Source organism: Theobroma umbraticum, unplaced genomic scaffold (genome assembly GCF_002168275.2).
Source record: "Theobroma umbraticum cultivar Fairchild unplaced genomic scaffold, ASM216827v3 scaffold_4.1, whole genome shotgun sequence".
Lineage (NCBI taxonomy): Eukaryota > Viridiplantae > Streptophyta > Magnoliopsida > Malvales > Malvaceae > Theobroma > Theobroma umbraticum.
The window spans coordinates 8,816,108-8,834,265 of record NW_018397258.1 but is presented as its reverse complement, the minus strand read 5'-3'; the positions used below and the strand labels follow the sequence as shown (position 1 = coordinate 8,834,265).

At 35.8% G+C, this 18,158-nt stretch overlaps 2 protein-coding genes across 3 annotated transcripts; one reads left to right on the top strand and one right to left on the bottom strand.

The window, feature by feature from the left end:
- Positions 1-553: 553 nt before the first annotated feature.
- Positions 554-4,718, top strand: LOC110414168 (Leucine-rich repeat transmembrane protein kinase family protein). The gene is made up of 2 exons (XM_021425235.2): positions 554-3,713; positions 3,820-4,718. Exons 1-2 carry the CDS (start codon positions 1,025-1,027, stop codon positions 4,230-4,232), a joined length of 3,102 nt encoding a protein of 1,033 aa, XP_021280910.1. The 5' UTR covers positions 554-1,024; the 3' UTR covers positions 4,233-4,718.
- Positions 4,719-4,861: 143 nt separating this feature from the next.
- IAA11 (indole-3-acetic acid inducible 11) lies at positions 4,862-8,484 on the bottom strand. 2 transcript variants are annotated; one of them, XM_021425237.2, is made up of 5 exons: positions 7,845-8,484; positions 6,516-6,838; positions 5,936-6,059; positions 5,399-5,460; positions 4,862-5,312 (listed from the first exon to the last, which is right to left on the bottom strand). In XM_021425237.2, exons 1-5 carry the CDS (start codon positions 8,213-8,215, stop codon positions 5,263-5,265), a joined length of 930 nt encoding a protein of 309 aa, XP_021280912.1. In that variant the 5' UTR covers positions 8,216-8,484; the 3' UTR covers positions 4,862-5,262. The 2 variants fall into 2 exon arrangements, with proteins under 2 accessions (XP_021280912.1, XP_021280913.1); XM_021425238.2 differs by having other exon boundaries at positions 6,516-6,835; positions 7,845-8,482.
- Positions 8,485-18,158: the final 9,674 nt, after the last annotated feature.

Sequence of the window (18,158 nt, the reverse complement as noted above, 5' to 3'; positions counted from 1 at the left end):
ATTAGGACATGATGGGGGCTGATCTGTGTGTCTTTAAAATAAACCCAAAAACAATGTGGATTGTTAGATCAAATGGAGGTTTACCACAATTGAGTTTTTGTTTGGATTTATTAGATCTTAATAACACAAGAGTGAGGGTTGTGTGTTACGTATTAAAATAATGGGATTCGAATTCCCACTATCATTTTGGCTTGATGCTGGGAGGAGTCACATGTACATCAGTATCATGATTCCCAAATCCTTGTCGTACTTACAAGTTACCCTATCCCTTCTCTTCATCTGTGCCAAAGTAGAGGCTTGAACCCGAAATGATTTGAGCATATGCAGCAGCTTTTCATTTATTAAGGCTACTGAAAGTAGCTTTTGACACTAGGTTTACCAGGTAAAAGGCTTTTTGGGCTCTTTGCTAAGGGGAAGAATAGATGCAAATCCCAACTGCCCCTCTGGATTGGTGCATATTCTTGCCACAACCTTGAAAACAGTAACTAAATTTTAGTGGGTCTTACTTGGATTTTGATCAATTAATAAATGCTAAAATTCTCCAAATGAGCAGAGAGATATGGGGTTTTACCAAGAATGCATTGAAATAATGCTGTCTTTAACAGTAGAATATTGCACTCAGCTGTAATTTTCATCACAGATAAGAATATGAGATGACAATATCAATCATTACTTGCTTAAGTTGACTATCAAATACAAGAAATAGAAGAAAGAAACACATTCTTTCCCCATGTTTCATGTCGGAGAAACTTCCAAAAACTCCAAAAGCTTCCGCGTCAGTACTAGCTGATTAACAGCTGTCGCAGAACCCAAGATCTCACGAGCTCTCCCTAAATTAAACTAATTGCCATTTCTTTAATATTTATATACCAACACTTTTACGTCAATCAGTCTTCTTTCCCCACCGCTCCTCCTCAAAATTCAACACATATGCACAAGTTTGCTTCCACACTAATCACCCCACTTTGCCCGACTTCTCCCTAGTAGTTCCTGAACGTGGAAATGGTGGAGTACTAAGAGACTGATGGCCGTTAAGAAGAACAATATGCAGTTGAAAATCCATTTCTTGTTGCTGTTCTTCTGCTACTGCATCGGTTCTTGTTCTTTTGGTCTTGCCAAGGTGGTTGAAAAAACCAACTTGAATCAGGAAGTATGGGCTTTATTATCCATAAAGGCTAGTCTTCTTCATCCATTGAATAGCCTTCAGGATTGGAAATTGCCAGACAACTTGGCTCTCAAGTATTCGGCTCACTGTAACTGGACTGGAGTATGGTGCAATTCTGATGGGGCAGTTGAAAAGCTTGATCTCTCCCATATGAATCTCAGTGGACGAGTTTCAGATGATATCCAACAGCTGAAAAGCCTTACTTCTCTCAACTTGTGCTGCAACGATCTGTCTTCTGCCTTGCCAAAATCCCTATCCAATCTCACATCACTCAACAGCATTGATGTGAGCCAGAATTTCTTCACTGGCAGCTTTCCCGTGGGTTTTGGAAGAGCTTCAGGACTAACTTTGCTGAATGCTTCTAGCAACAATTTCGCAGGAGTTCTCCCTGAGGATCTTGGCAATGCAACTTCATTGGATACTCTAGACCTGAGAGGAAGTTTCTTCCAGGGTTCAGTTCCAAAATCGTTCAAGAACTTGCGGAGGTTAAAATTTCTAGGCCTTTCTGGAAATAATCTAACTGGTCAGATACCAGGAGAGCTGGGGCAGCTTTCATCGCTGGAGACTGTAATTCTGGGGTACAATGAATTTGAAGGTGGAATACCGGTTGAGTTTGGTAACCTCTCCAGTCTAAAGTACCTTGATTTGGCAGTAGGCAATCTTAGTGGCGAGATTCCAGCTGAACTAGGGAGGCTCAAGTTACTAGAAACAGTTTTCTTGTACAAGAACAATTTTAAAGGCAAGATTCCACCATCAATTGGCAACATTACTTCGTTGCAGCTGCTGGATTTGTCTGATAACGATTTATCTGGAGAGATTCCTGCTGAGATTGCCGAGCTGAAGAACTTACAACTCTTGAATCTAATGCGCAATCAATTATCAGGCTCAGTCCCTGCGGGACTCGGAGGTTTGACACAATTGGAGGTGCTTGAGCTGTGGAACAATTTCTTGTCAGGCCCGCTGCCGATTGATCTTGGCAAGAATTCGCCATTTCAGTGGTTGGACATATCGTCCAATTCCTTCTCTGGTGAAATCCCCGCAACCTTGTGCAATGGGGGCAATCTCACCAAGCTCATTCTATTCAACAATTCTTTCTCAGGTCCAGTGCCAGTCAGCTTATCAACTTGTCTCTCACTTGTTCGAGTTAGAATGCAGAATAATATGCTTTCCGGAACAATTCCAGTTGGACTAGGCAAACTTGGGAAGCTTCAGAGGCTAGAATTGGCAAATAACAGTCTCACTGGGGAAATCCCGAATGATATTGCTTCTTCTACATCACTTTCCTTTATTGATCTTTCTAGTAATCACCTCCGATCTTCTCTTCCGTCTACCATTCTTTCCATCCCAAGTCTGCAAACATTTATTGCTTCAAACAATAACTTGATTGGTGAAATCCCAGATCAATTTCAGGATTGCCCTTCACTTTCTGTGCTTGATCTCTCAACAAACCATTTTACAGGAAGTATTCCAGCGAGCATTGCTTCGTGTGCGAAATTAGTTACATTGAATCTGAGGAATAACCAATTGACTGGAGATATTCCGAGATCAATTGCCATGATGCCCACTTTGGCTGTTCTTGATTTGTCTAACAACTCTCTAACAGGTGGGATACCTGATAATTTTGGAACTTCTCCAGCTTTAGAAATGCTCAATGTTTCATACAACAAACTAGAGGGTCCAGTTCCTGCGAATGGTGTGCTAAGAACAATCAACACAGATGACCTCGCGGGCAATGCTGGTCTCTGTGGTGCTGTTCTCCCCCCATGTAACCGATATTCACCAACTTCATCAAGGCAGAGAAGCTTGCGCACAAAGCATTTTGTTGCTGAATGGCTCATTGGGATGTCATCAGTTTTAGCAGCTGGAATCTTACTCATCGGTGGGCGGTTGCTATATAAAAAATGGTATTCAAGTGGCAGTTGCTTCGAGGAAAGGTTAGAAGCGGGCAGTGGAGAATGGCCATGGAGATTAATGGCATTCCAGAGACTTGGTTTCACAGCTGCTGACATCCTAGCCTGTATTAGAGAGTCAAACGTGGTTGGAATGGGAGCCACTGGGGTTGTGTACAAGGCTGAGATGCCACAATCAAATGCAGTTGTGGCTGTTAAAAAGTTGTGGAGATCAGCAACTGATATTGAAACAGGAAACAGTGGAGATTTTGTTGGAGAGGTGAATCTCCTAGGGAAGGTAAGGCATAGAAATATAGTTCGGTTATTAGGATTTCTTCATAATGATACTAGCATGATGATAGTATATGAGTTCATGCAAAATGGTAGCTTAGGAGAAGCCTTGCATGGCAAACAAGCAGGTAGGTTGCTGGTAGATTGGGTTTCACGGTATAACATAGCACTCGGAGTTGCACAAGGGCTTGCTTATCTCCACCATGATTGTCATCCACCTGTCATACATCGAGACATCAAGTCGAATAACATACTGCTTGATGCAAATCTTGAGGCAAGAATTGCTGATTTTGGTTTGGCAAGGATGATGGTCAGAAAGAATGAAACAGTCTCAATGGTGGCAGGGTCTTACGGGTACATAGCTCCTGGTAAGTTACAATTAACATCTCACTTCTATAGATTTGATTCTGTTTAATATGATAATGCTAATTTATAAATTGTGGCTCATTTTATTTGTTAATGACTGTATGACAGAGTATGGTTACACCTTGAAGGTTGATGAAAAGATTGACATATACAGCTTTGGAGTGGTTTTACTGGAACTTTTAACTGGAAAGCGGCCTTTAGATCCCGAGTTTGGAGAATCTGTAGACATTGTGGAATGGACTAGGAGAAAGGTTGGAGACAACAAAGCTATAGAAGAGGTATTAGATCTCAATTTAGGAAACTGTAAGCATATTCAAGAAGAGATGCTGTTAGTTGTTAGGATAGCACTTCTTTGCACTGCCAAGCTCCCCAGGGACAGACCATCCATGAGGGATGTGATTACGATGCTTGGTGAGGCAAAGCCTCGGAGAAAAAGCATTAGCAACAATGACGGTAATGCGTCTAGCAAAGAGAAGCCAGTGCCGGTCTTCAGCACATCACCTGTAAATGGCCTCGTGTAGGAAAAACAGAAGCGTTCTCTCTCCGACCCCCTTATTTTGTCAAAATTAGAAATACTTGTTTGTATGTAGCATTGTTTTTGTTAATGCTTGTAATCACTGAATCATATGGCTGTCCACAAAATTAACGGGTACATCAACTGGATTTCTCCTGCAAATAAAGTTCCATGGGGGAGTCAGGCAAGCAGATAAATCCCTTGTACCTGAAATTGTTACTTCTCATTGTCAAATGTTTTTTTTTTTTGGTAATAGTACAGATCTACAGATCAATTCTTGGAAACCTCTCCTCTTCTTTTGCTATTAGAAATTCTCTGCAAGCCTAAGTTTCAATTTTCCTGCTGCTAGTATACTTCTTTAAGAAGAACCTAAAGATGACACAATGGCCAATTCTGGTTAAAATTGACTTATTCCACAGAGTTTTTTGAGATTGTCTTCAAAACCCCTTCAGAAACCACTTGATATAGATGAGCCACCATGACATACAAACCATAAGCTAAGATGACCTGATGGCTGTATTGATATACATCTCAATCATGCTCCCAATTAGCACACTTCTTCTGCTATGTGCAATGGATGAGATTTCAGTTTGGCAAAAAGAAGAATATACCAGCAGAAAATTATAAGAGCAGAAGTTTCAAGACACAGACAATAAACTTTGCCATTGATAAGGAAAGCACTCTCATTCTGAGGTCCCAAAAATAAAAAAATACAGTAAAGCTCCGTTATTTACAGCAACAAAATATATATATATATATATATATAGCAATTACTAGGTATTTTGTATATATTACATTAAAAACTAAGATATTGGTGCCTTTCAAAATGTGTGGTGACTATTCCCCGGAACTGTAATCGAGATTTAAGAAAAGTAGAAAACATGTGAGAAAATAACAGCAAATGGAAACAAACAGAGAGCCACAAAGGATCAAACTTTACTCAGTCAAAGTGCTTTAACTATTCTGTATTTCTTTTTTGCTTTGTATGCTGCTAGCCTGCCCTTTTCATCTTATGGTGGGCTTGAGAGAAAAATATTCTAGATGGGCTTGCTTCTTTGTCTCTGGTTCCTTTCTTGTAACCTTGGAGCTGTAAATTATGAATTGAAGTAACCTAAGATATGAATGAAAAAAGCAATTTAAACAAGAATCAGACGGGAATATGAATATGCGTACCCAGTCCAGTTGCCTCAGATGTCCTCATGATTCTAAGCCTCTTCACAGAACTAAGGAACAGCCTGAATCAAATCAGAGAACATTCATAATAAGTGTCAAAAGAAGACAACTATAATCTATCATACATCTTCACATCTAGTTCTTTCCTACTCCACGAATAAGCTTAGCTTTAACCTCTTCAAGTTGTTCACCTTATTGTCATAAAGTTCTACATCAACCCCCTTCTGTGTATATTTAAAACATACACACACACACTAGCGCGCATGTCAAGTTGTCCATACATAGCATTATATTATGGTGTCCCCTAACTGATGTCCTCCCTTAGAAGCCAGACAAGATGACAGCCGAGATCTATGCAATCAATTCTTCAAGGGAATATATTAACTTCAAGGGCAGTAGGGGAAAGGCACATGCAATAAAGATGTTAAGCTTTTCCTTTAACTTCAGAAGTTCATTTTAGAAACGTCATGTGAGATACTGAGACCTTAGAAAAAAATTAAAATGTAAAGTGAAATGTATAAGTGAAATTATACGTACTCCCAAGGAACATCTCCAACAAGCATCCAGTCTCCTTCCCTGTCCTCGTAAGTAAGCACAAAATCAGATGATCCATCCAGCAGTTTTGAAGGTCTTGCCACTTCATCCACCCACACCCTTGATCCTAATCACAAAAATCATGACAAGATTAGTAGAAGAGAAACAAGCTTTGATGATCATCAAAGAGAAACATGTTGTCTTTTACCTTGTTTGAATCAGGACCTTCTTTACAGTGGAATTTCAAAGGCTTTCAATCTCAGCTCCTCCTATAATTCTATTGGTTTAACATTTCTTTACTTAAAAAGGTCTAAAGTTTCCAGTCTAATGTTTCCTATTTTGACACAAAGCTTGAAAAAAAACGTAGGATGCTAGGCAAATTTTCTTGCATGACAACTCATGTTCACATTCTGATTTTGCATATGTAGTAAAAGTCTTAAGCATAAACAATCATTTTGGTTAAATTCACACATCAGGTAAGACATGGTGATCATATAGCTTAAGATATCCCTATGATCAGTAATTAAATGGGCACTTAACTCATCTTTTGAAAATCAAAACAAAACAAATTAGGAAACCTCACCTACTGGATTGACACTTGTGGTGTCTTTGAGAAACATCTCTTCCAAGGTTTTTGCCAATTTCTCATAGGATTCATGGGCATTCAGATCAACCTTCCTTCCAATTGGAATTCCATCCATATTCACCTTCACAAACAGGGATTTCCTGAGTTTAGCATTACCACTGTTCTGGTAGCTGCCAATGGTGCTCTTCTCAACCATAGAGGTCTCATTTTTATGGTTCTCCATTGTTAAGTTAAATCCTTCAGTGGCCGGTGCTTTTGCTTGGTTAACCATGCTATTCATTCTATAAGCTCTGATAGGAGGCCACCCCACGACTTGACTGCTTCAAACTCAAGATCAAAACACAGATGTTAACAGGGGCAAAAACAGCAAAGATAAGGTTCAAAAGCTGCCAATAAGTAATTAACACCCAGCCACAGCAACTCAAAATTATGTTAACAGAAAGAAAGGATATCAGCTACTTATGGAAATACCAGAAAAGTTATTCCAAAAGAATACTTGTGCACATCAAAACTGTCTTGATTGCATAGATTTGTGCCTTGACTCAGATGGAGCCTAATTAATAAGGCACCACAAGCATAGGTTTCCGTATACACTGGTGTATGGAATCATGTCACTTTTTCAGCCTAAAGAATTATCCTTTTTTGGTTGGGAGCTTTGGAGTTTGATGAATTACATAATACTAGGACGATCTCCTATTTACTGCTTTACATAGTTAACAGATAGAGTGACAAAGAAAGATAACCAATCATCTGATTCAAAGATAATTATTAAAATTAGCAAGCAAACAGGAATATATATTGAATTGGTTATTGAAGATCAGGACCATTTGATCTATCATCATTTACATCTTCAAAATAAGCAGAAGCACTAAATAGTTTGTTTCCCGCCAGCATGACCCATTGTAATAAGAGTGGAAGCATCCCTAATACATACCTCATCATCAACAACCTAAATATAAAGTTGTCTCCGTTGCCAATCCCTTTCTGAATGATTAATCATGCAAGCAATATCTTTGTAATTGTAAACATAAGTACATCCTGCTATATTTTCTTTCAAGCCTAATTGGAGGATTCTAGTTTGCTTTTCTTCCTTAAATCTCTTTCTCCTGATCTTGTGAATTTGGCAGTTGGGTGTTTATTGTACCAAAGTTTTGTAATCGATTCTAACATATCTTATGAAGGTAACCAAGTATTATAACAGAATTACAGAAAGCAGATAAAATTCAAAAAAAAAAAGAAGAAGCACAATCAGGACATAAAACTCATGGCAGGGACCAAAAAACGCAATTACATGGAATCACAAATCAGGCTTAAATTAGAGCATACCTAGAGCCATTAGCAGCAGCCACAGAATCAGCAGACCTCTTGGTCCCAGCAGTGACATTAGCTCTACTTAAACAAGAAGAAGAAGAAGATGACGAAGATGATGGAGAAGGAGATGAAGAAGCATCAGCAGAAACCACAGAAGGGAAATCCTTAGCAGTCAAAATCCTAGCATATTGACCACCCCTCGAAACTTGGTGTATCTTAAAACCACCACCAAGGCTCAAGCCAAGACCCAGCTCCAACTCAGACTCATCTGGGCATGAAGAATCCTCGGAGGACACCACCATGTTGTCCTCCCTTGAGACTGTAGACATTGACCCACTTTCAGAACCACCACCGCCACCACCACGAACAACAACACCTCCTTGCATTGAAAATTAAACCCCTTGGCTTGGACCAAAGTTTCAAACTTTATAGTCAAGAACAGAAGAGATTAATTACAAGCAAAGGTTGCTACTTTGTAGGCAGAGACGAATGGGAAAAAGAAAAGAAAAAGAACAAGGAGATTTTAGGAGGGTGTGAAGCAAACGTTTGGTGTGTATTGGGAAACTGGAAATGATAGTAGTAATAAGAGAAAAAGAAGACAAGGAGGAGGGAGAAAAGGAAAGGTTAGGTTGGGAAGGTGTGGGCGTTGGGCAATGGTGGTGGTGGTGATGGTGTTTGTAGTGATGAGTTGGGGCCTACCCTGTCTGCATTGGTGCCCCTCCATCAATTTTTTTTTTCCCTAAAACCTTCTTTTTTGCTTTGCTTTCTAGACCTTCAGTTTTCTTTTCATTTACCATTAACGTTAATATATCTTCAATTTCTCGGCAACACACAAACAGGGAAATTGCTTTCCTTTTAGCAAAAATACAACCAGAATTCTAATAAATAATTCAACCTTTTGTTTTTATTGTTTTTTATGTGTGGAATGGGAATCTCTCTATGCTTTGTTATAAACATTATTAAATGTTTGGATAAGGTTAGCAAAATGCCAAACCAAATCTTCCTTTTTCCTTCCCTAATTTATTACGTTTCTTATACCAATAAGGTAAGTGTTGCGAAAGAAACCAAAAAATGGATCAAAATAAAAAAGTAATTTTGGTAATAGGTATGCATTGGCTACAAAATACGACTCTCTTAGCTTTCTGGGGTGGCATGAGCCTTTTCGTTACAAGGATATAATTTTAATATTCTTAGCAATTCATCTTCCCTGCTCAATCTTGTCAATACTGATATTTAGACGTCTTTGAGATCAAATCTTTTTCTAATACATAGGGTCTATTAAAAATGATAAGTGTAGAGCATACTCAAAGATCTGAACTCACAAGAGATCTATACTTACATTTTCATGGATAATTAATAGGAAGAGAGAAGGGTTTAAAAAGTCATGTTGGAAGAAACACTTGATTTTTATTACTCTAGGGTGTTTTACCCTTCAATATAAGAGGTCATCTCTTTTTATAAACAAAGCAATAAGAAACAACAAACCTTTTACAGTGAATAAGATAAAGATACATGTTTTACACAATACACTGAACTTAGTGATAAAACTAACACTCTTATCTGGCATACTTAAAGTAAAAGACAAGTTAGTACAAGCTTGTTTAATGAAAGAAATTTGTTGGCCTTCTTTAGTCATAGTTTGTGTCAGGGTCCAAAGTGAGATTGAGTTCTACAATCTTCAACTGTTTTCTTTCCTTGCATATGTATATGTGCAGAGAGAATGCCTCGGGGTTTGTATCACTGTGTCTTTTACCTGTTTCACATGGTAGCTTTATAAAGAGTTGTGCAAGCTTATCTTCATTTATCTTTCCATATTCCCAAGGTTTTTAAGACCATTCATGAGGATCAAGGATTCTTTCATTGTATTCTTTTAATGTTGCTTATAGTTGATAATGATATGGTTCAGGTGTCTCGGAGAAGTAATCCTAAGACATTTCTATTTCCAATGAAGGTTAGATATGATTTAGAATAGTCCTTCTATGTTGGCAGATATGTCATTGAAATGTTTTGTATTCTTGATCAAGTTCCCTGATATTGCAATAGGATGATCTATATGCCCATGTAGAGGGGATTACGCCAAGCTAGGTGGTTTTTCCATATGTAACAAAATATTGAGGCTTGTAGAGGATAAATATGACAACCTTTTTCCTTTTTCTTGCTATTACTGTGACTACTTCCTTCCAGTGTGAGAGTAGATAAAACCATGTGAGGCAATTTACAAAGTTCTTTCTTCGTGATTTTATTTCTCCTTTAATTGCTTTTTTTGTGATTTTTGAAAAATTCATAATGTGGAGTTGGATACCAATGTGATACTTATGGGTCAAGTACCAAAACATCCATTTTAATTCCTTTAGAAACTCCATGAATACATAGTAAAAAGGATGGATAAAGGGATATTTTGGATGAAGACAATAAGGTTTGAGGATAAGACCACCATACTTTCGAAAGACTTCAATATGGTATTCAAAAATTAACTGTTTAGTCTTTTGGTGGAATGTTCCTTCTCGTCTTAGTTTAAGTACTTCATGAGGGTAATTAAGATAGAGGTTTGGTGCCACTAGGGTAGAGGATGAGGAGATGAGAATGACTCGATGATATAAATGCTTAGTTTAGGTGTAAACTTAGAAGGTTTTGGCTTGAACATTAGGATTTTAGGCTCTTGGGTTAGTCTAGACAGGAAATCTGCAAGTTTATTTTTCTTTGCTTTGATTTGTTTGATATCAAAAGAGTACATAGAGAGCTATTCTACCTATCTTAGCAGCTGAAGATGCGAAATTGCCTTCTGTTTGAACTTGAGCATCTGTGGAAATGAAGACATATCAATTTCAACCAAAAAATGGTGTCCAATTAAATAGAACTCGAATTTAGAGATCACCTTTTCAACTGCCAAGATTTCTTTAAAGGTGGAATAATAGTGCGTTTTAGAATTTGAAAATTTTTCACTTTTGTATGCACATATCTATCATTTTTCTTCCTTTTCTTTAAGAAGTACTACTCTCCAATACTTATCACTGACATCAGTTTAGAGGATTTTTTTACCATCGGAAAGAATTTGGAGAGGTTTCAAATTCTGTTGCTTACTTTAAGTCTTGGATGGCCTTGGTTTGGGAGATTCCCTATTTTGGAGAGTTTTTCTTCAGCATTTTCCTTGAGTGTTAGTGTATTTCGAAAGATTTAGAACAAAATTTCTTAAATAGTTAACAATTTCAAGGAACTGTTGAACTTGCTTCTTTGTAAAGTCTTAGTCTGAAATTTGATCAGTTTTTAAGTAATGTAAAGGTTTAGTTGGTATTTTCCTTGGTTAATATGTATTCCAATGAAGTCAATCTCTAACTTGAATAATTGCATCTTCTTTTCCAAAAGCATGATTCATATTTTAAAACCAATTTTATGATGTGCTGAAGTAGTTGAATGTGGGCTTCTTCATTTAGGTTGAATAAAAGGAAATCATCTATATAAATGAGGGCTTAGTCCATCATGGGATGAAAGATTTTTACCATTATCTTTTGGAATAATGATAAAGTTGTTTTGAGCCAAACAGTAATATAGTCCATTGGTAGTGATGGTAGGGTATACAGAATCTTATTTTTGGCCTCTTTTTAAGACATATACCTAATTGCTAGGAACTAGCCTTGAGATCAAATTTTAAGAAGACACTTGCATTGGCGAGACTTGAGAAAATGGAGTTTTTGTTGGGTAATGAAAATTTGTCTTCAAGGAAGAAGTGATTAAGAGGCTGATAGTTGATGACTAATCTCAATTTACCTTTAACTTGTTCAGCTCTTTTGTTAACATAGAAAACCGAGGATGCCCATTGAGAATTAGATGGCTTAATTAACCTTTGGTGCTATAATTGTTCACATTTTTCTTCAACGAATTTTTGGTGATCTGGGTTCATTCCTAAATGACTAGCCTTAGTAGGATTAATATCTTCATTAAGCTTGAATGGTAGCTTAATAAAGAACTTTGAGTTCTTCCATGAAGGATTGTTGCATTTGAAAAGGAACTTTGAGTGAGAATTAGCATATGCTTTCTTTTTAAGCATATCAACTATCATTTGGCTTTGATCTGATCGTTGCTGGAAATAATAAAATCTATGAATTTTCATAAAAAGTTTGAAAAAATATTTGTACCTTATCCTCTCAGGAAGAATCACCAAATGTTGGCATTGATAATAAATGTTAAAACCTATGACTATATCTTTGCCAGGTAGTTCTGACCTAAGAACTTGGGTGGTGATAAAGCATTGGGGAAAAAAATAGATTGTAACAGGCTTACTAATCAAATGTGAAGTGAACATTTGTTCTAAAGCAGTTTTGAAGTATATTTCATTGGGTATCCAAAATTCTAGGGAAAGTATCCGATGATTCATTACTATTTGTGCTACTCCGATGTCGAAAAAGGCTATTATTGGAATAGATTGGATATATTTTGAAAGGTAGACTGAAACAAGTATCAAGGGTACTAGTCGTTCAAGAATTTTTTGGATTTTTAACTAGGGAAGGAATTTGTCTTGATGTTGAATCATGTAGAATTCTTCTGGTTCTATTTCTTCATTTGAATGTAGGATGAAGGTTTGAAGAGCAAATAGGGTTTTGTTTGTGGGTTCTTCTTCAATCGAGAAAATTAACTTGATGTCATTATTCTTTAGATCGACTCTTATTTTCTATTGGATTTCTTGAAACATTTTTTCTTTTTTCTTTTTATTGGTAGGACATTATTTGGCAAAGTGTCTTTGTTGATTGTAAATAAAACACTTGGTTATTTTGGCTCTACGGGTTAGTCTTTTTTTCTTCAAGTATCTCCACTTTGTTCCGTACTTTTGTCGGGGAGAAAATCTCCTAAAAAACTTAAATTTTTTGAAATGTTTCTTCTTTTTGGTTCTACAATCACAAATTTGAGCTTTAGGGCACTTTATCTACCATTCAAGTTTATCACAAGCTTTGTCCAATTCTTTATTTCCTGCAAGGTAATCTTATATCACTTTCTTCTGTGACAAATATTTTCAAAAGCAATGTGGATTTTTTGCTATATTTCTCTAAGGGTTAATGAAAAAATTTCCTTCCATTATTGCTAAAGAGCCTTTATAACTACTGTTTGAATAGGATAAGGCAATGAAGAAAGGAAAAACTTGTTTAAGACTTGGAGAGGTTCTAATAACATAAAAGAGTTTCAACATCTTTTGGAAGTGTCTATCAAGAACCAACTTTTTGTATGAGCAACATTTTCTTTGGAAAAACTCCTTATATTGTAAAGCTTTGACATCTTTAAGATTTTTGAAAAAATACATGTGGAGAATTTGAATGACCCGACGGAAGTCTTGTAGAATTAAGAACTACATTTGGTTCATTCAGTTGATAGTATTTCACCTATTGCTTAGTGCTTCAGTGAACTAGATTCGAGTTCCATCAAAATGGTATAGTGGTTTTTTTTTTAATAACTTTCTAGTTTCTCGCCGTGCATGGAACTCTTAGAACCTTTTTGGTCATTTTGTGGATGAAATGTCATCAATGGTGAATGTTATTTTTGATATTGTTGGTGTTGTTGAATGTTTGGGAGCATCATTTGGTCCTCCAATATCATCATCTACATCCATCTCTTTAACTTTTATTGTCGAACTGCTTATCATGAATTGAGGCTTTTTTTATTTTGACAGTGATTTTACTTCCAAATGTGTTTCATTATTAGTGTTCAATAAGGATTTTGAGGTTTCAAAAAAAGTTAAGGATGGAGAGGTTGACTCGTCATCTGGAATTGCCTAAGCTAAGATGATCTTTAGGATTGAATGTTCTCTATATTCTTTATGAAAAAGTCAAAGAATTTTCATGTTTGATCATCATTGCTTTAAGCTATTCTTGGTCTTTGTTGATTATCCCTAATCGTTATTTTGATTGTGGGACATCTGCCTCTTCTTGTACTGACTTTTTTCCTTATGCCTTTTCTGTCAACTTCTCAAAAGTTTCTTCGATCTTTTTTCTTTTTCTTTGTTTTTTTTCCTTCTTCTTTCTTAGCTTTAAGCCTTTTGTAGAGGTCGAAAAAAGTTACTTCCTTAGATGGAGGTGGAAATTTGAGGCATGACTTTTACGGTTTGTCTAAGACGACTATTGGATACCATATTTAAGTTGGTAATCGAAATGGGTCATTTCTGTCTAAAGATAGGATTCGCTTGTTTTTTGGGAAAAGCTTAATTTGAGATTTAAGTTTCTGAATATCCACCTCCTTTTGTTTCATACACAGTTGAAGTGGAACACTTTGTTTTGGAACTTCTTTTGAGACTTGTTTGAGTTTATTTTGAAGAATTTTGATTAGATGATTGGCAACTTTGGTATTCTCATCAACTTTATCTTTGACCTTTCTGATGCTGTCTTGTATAATAGTGACCTTATGGTTAATTCCTTTAAGTAAGAAATTCTAAGTAAGAGAATTTTCTATTTACCAATTTAGTGTGGCTTCACTACACTGAGCTTGGTTGGTTTTCCCATAGCATCCGCATGGAGTAGAGTAGGAATTTTCGGTGCATGTATGTATTTAGTTTTTGAGAATTCCTTTAGTGGAGGAAATTCATGGTCATAGGAAAGATCTAACAATTAGAACATGCAAACCTTACGAACCAATGGGGTTTTTAAAGTTGTTGATAGGTTTGAGAGCAACCTTGTTTTTGGACCCATTTTTTGATCTTTTTATAACAAGGTAACATAGGTTTTGAAGAATTTGGAGGTAATTGCTTTGGTGAAAGGGTTCTGATAGGTTTTGCTTTGGTTGTGCCCATTTTAGAGGAGAATATTTGACCAAATTTTAGTACCTTCCGCTGTTTTCCGCTAGATTTTCTATTGAAGGATCTTGATCTTGGTATCTTCTATACATTTCTCTGTCAGAACAACTTTGCTTTTTTTTTCTTGACCTTTTAATTGACTCATGATCTGGTTCGTAATATGCTTCTAGACTTTCTTTCAGGCATTCTTCACAGTTACAGTTAATGTCCCTTGGATAATGTCTAGATACATTTTTAAAGTGAAAAATAGGTTTTTCTTCATGGTCAAAGCTTTGGATGAGGTTTTGTTTTAAACCAGGCTCATATTCTACCTCTAAAATAGATTTTTTATATGAAGTAGATTATATCTCAAAAAAAAAAAAAACTTAACCATTTCAGATACCTCTTGTTAGCCCCTATTTTACCTATGCAAAAACCATCTTTTTCTCGTATTAAATCTATAAAAGCCTTCATAAAACATTCTCCAAAATAGCAAGTTCCATCTAATCCATTAAAACCTATTTCATTAAAAAAACAGACGGGACCATAGAGATCAAATTTGACCATTACCATTTGAAGGAACTTCAACACTACCAATTTTCCCCATAATGTTTATGCTTAAAATAGTAAAAGATGAGCCTAGTCCTGAACAAGCCCTCATCTAAAGCTTTAACCATGAAAGAAGACTTATATTCCATTTTATAGATGTATTTGAACATTGTCCATGGGACATCAATTGTAACTATGAAGGATGCTTGAAAGAAAGCCTAGAAGCAAACTATAGACCAAATCGTGAGTTAGCTAAAAGGTCAAGAAAGAAAAAGCAAAGTTATTTTGACAAAGAAATATATAGAAGATACAAAGATAGAGATCCTTTAATAGAAACTTTAGGGAAAAACGGAGGAAGCTTTTAATATTTAGTCAAATATTTTCTTCCAAAAGGGACACAACCAAAACAAAACCTATTAGAGCCTTCTTTTCAAAAGCAACTACCTCCAAATTCTCCAAAACCTATGTTAACCTTACTATAAAAAAATCCAAAAGTAGGTCCAAAAACAAGGTTGCTCTCAAACCTATCAACAACTTCAAAAAACCTTATTAGTTCCTAAGGTTTGCATGTTCCAACTATCATATTTTCCTATGACCATGAATTTCCTCTATTAAAGGAATTCTTAAAAAGGGAATACAGACATGCACCTAAAATTCCTATTCCATTCCAAGCAGATGCTATGAGAAAACCAACCAAGCTTAGTGTAGCAAAAGCCACACTGGATTGGCAAACAGAAAATTCTCTTGCTCAAAGTTTCTTACTTAAAGGAATTAACCACAAGATCACTATTGTACAAGATAAAATCAAAAAGGTCAAAGATAAGGTTAATGAGAATACCAAAGTTGTCGATGATATGATAAAACTTCTCCAAAATAAACTCAACCAAGTCTCAAGAGAAGCTCTAGAATAAAGTGTCACGCTTCAGCTATATATGGAACAAAAGGAGGTAGAGATTCAGAAACTTAAATCTCAAATTAAGCTCTTCTAAGAAAACAAGCAAATCTCATCTCTAGACAGAAATGACCCATTTCGATTTTCAACTTGAATATAGTCTCCAATAGTAATCTTAGAAGAACCACTAGGGTCACAGCTTGAATTTTCACCTCCATCTAAGGAAATAACTCTTTTTGACCTCTATAAAAAGCTTAAAGCTCAAAAAGAAAAGGAAGAAAAACAAAGGAAAAGAAAAAAAGCCAAAAAAACTTTTGAGAAGTTAACAGAAAAGGCATAAAGAAAAAAGCCAATACAATAAGAAGTAGAGGTCCCATAATCAAAACAACAATCAAGGATGATCATCAAAATCCAAGAATAGCCTAAAGTGATGATGATCAAACATGAAAATTCTTTTACCTCTTTTCTTAAATAATATAGAGAAAATTCAATCCCAAATATCTTATTAGCTTAAGCAATTTCAAATGGTAAGTCATCCTTTCCATCCTCAACTTCTTCTAAAACTTTAGAATCTTTACCAAACACCGATCATGAAACACATTCTAAAGTAAAATCATTGTCAAAACCAAAAAAGCCTCAACCCATGGCAAGTAGTTTAGGAATAAAAGTTAAAGAGATAGATGTAGATGAAGATATTTGAGGACCAAATTATGCTCTTAGACATTTAGCAGCTCCAACAGTATCAAAATTAACATTCACCATTAATGACATTTCACCGAAAAAATAGCCAGAAAGGTTCCACGAATTCCATGCATGGCTAGAAACCATAAGGTTATCTGAAGAAAGCCACTACACCATTTTGATAGAATTCGAATCCAAATTCTCTATTAGCCATAAGGTTAATACTATTAGCCATAAGGTTATCAAGTGAATTTGGATTCGAATTCTAGCCAAACTAACAAAATACAGTTCTAGCCATTAATTCGAATCCAAATCCATTTTGATAGAAATTGGTGGAATACTATTAGCCAAACTAACAAAATACAGTTCTTAGTTCTACAAGACTTTGACCAAGTAATTCAAATTCTCTACATGTATTTTCTCAAAAATCTTGAAAATGTCAAATCTTTAAAACGAAAAGAGTTTTCCAAAGAAAATGTTGCTCATACAAAAAGTTAAATATTGGTAGACCCTTCCAAAAGATGTTGAAACTTTTTTATGTTATTGAAGCTTCTTTAAGTCTTAAACAAGTTTTCTTTTCTTTATTGCCTAATCCTATTCGAATAACAATTACAAGGGCTCTCCAACAACAAAGGAAGGAAATTTTGTCATTAACCCTTGGAGAAATACAACAAGAAATCCATATTGCTTTTAAAAATATCTATCATAGAAGAAATGTGCTACAAGATTACCTTGTAAGAAATAAATAACTGGACAAAGCCCATGATAACCTTGAGTGGCAAATAAAGTGCCCAAAAGCTCAAATTTGTGATTGTAAAACCAAAAAGAAGAAACATTTTAGAAAATTTTAGTTTTTCTGGAGATTTCCTCCTCGGCAGAAATACAAAACAAAATGAATATACCTCAAGAAAAAAAAGACAAGGCCATAAAGCCAAAACAACCAATTGCTTTATTTGCAATCAGCAAAGACACTTTTCCAAATAATGTCCTACCAAAAAAAAGAAAGAAGCAAAGATGTTTTGAGAAATCTAACAGAAAATAGGAGTTGGTCTAGAGAATGATGACCTCGAGTCTATTTTTTCACTCAAGGAAGAACCCATAGACAAGATCTTTTTTGCTCTTCAAACCTTCATCCTGCATTCAGATAAAGAAACAAAACCAAAAGAATTCTACATGATTCAACCTCAAGACAAATTCCCTCCTTAGCTAAAAATCTAAAAAATTATTGAACCATTAGTACCCTCAATACTTGTTTCAGTTTACCTTTTAAAATATAGCCAGCCTGTTCTAGCAATAGCCTTCTTTAACACTTGAGCAACATAAATAATAATGAATCTTCGAATACTTCCACTAGAATTCTAAATACCCAATGAAAGACACTTCAAAACTACTTCAGATCAAATATTCACTACACATCTGGTCAATATGTTTGTTACTATCCAGTTTTTTGCTCAGT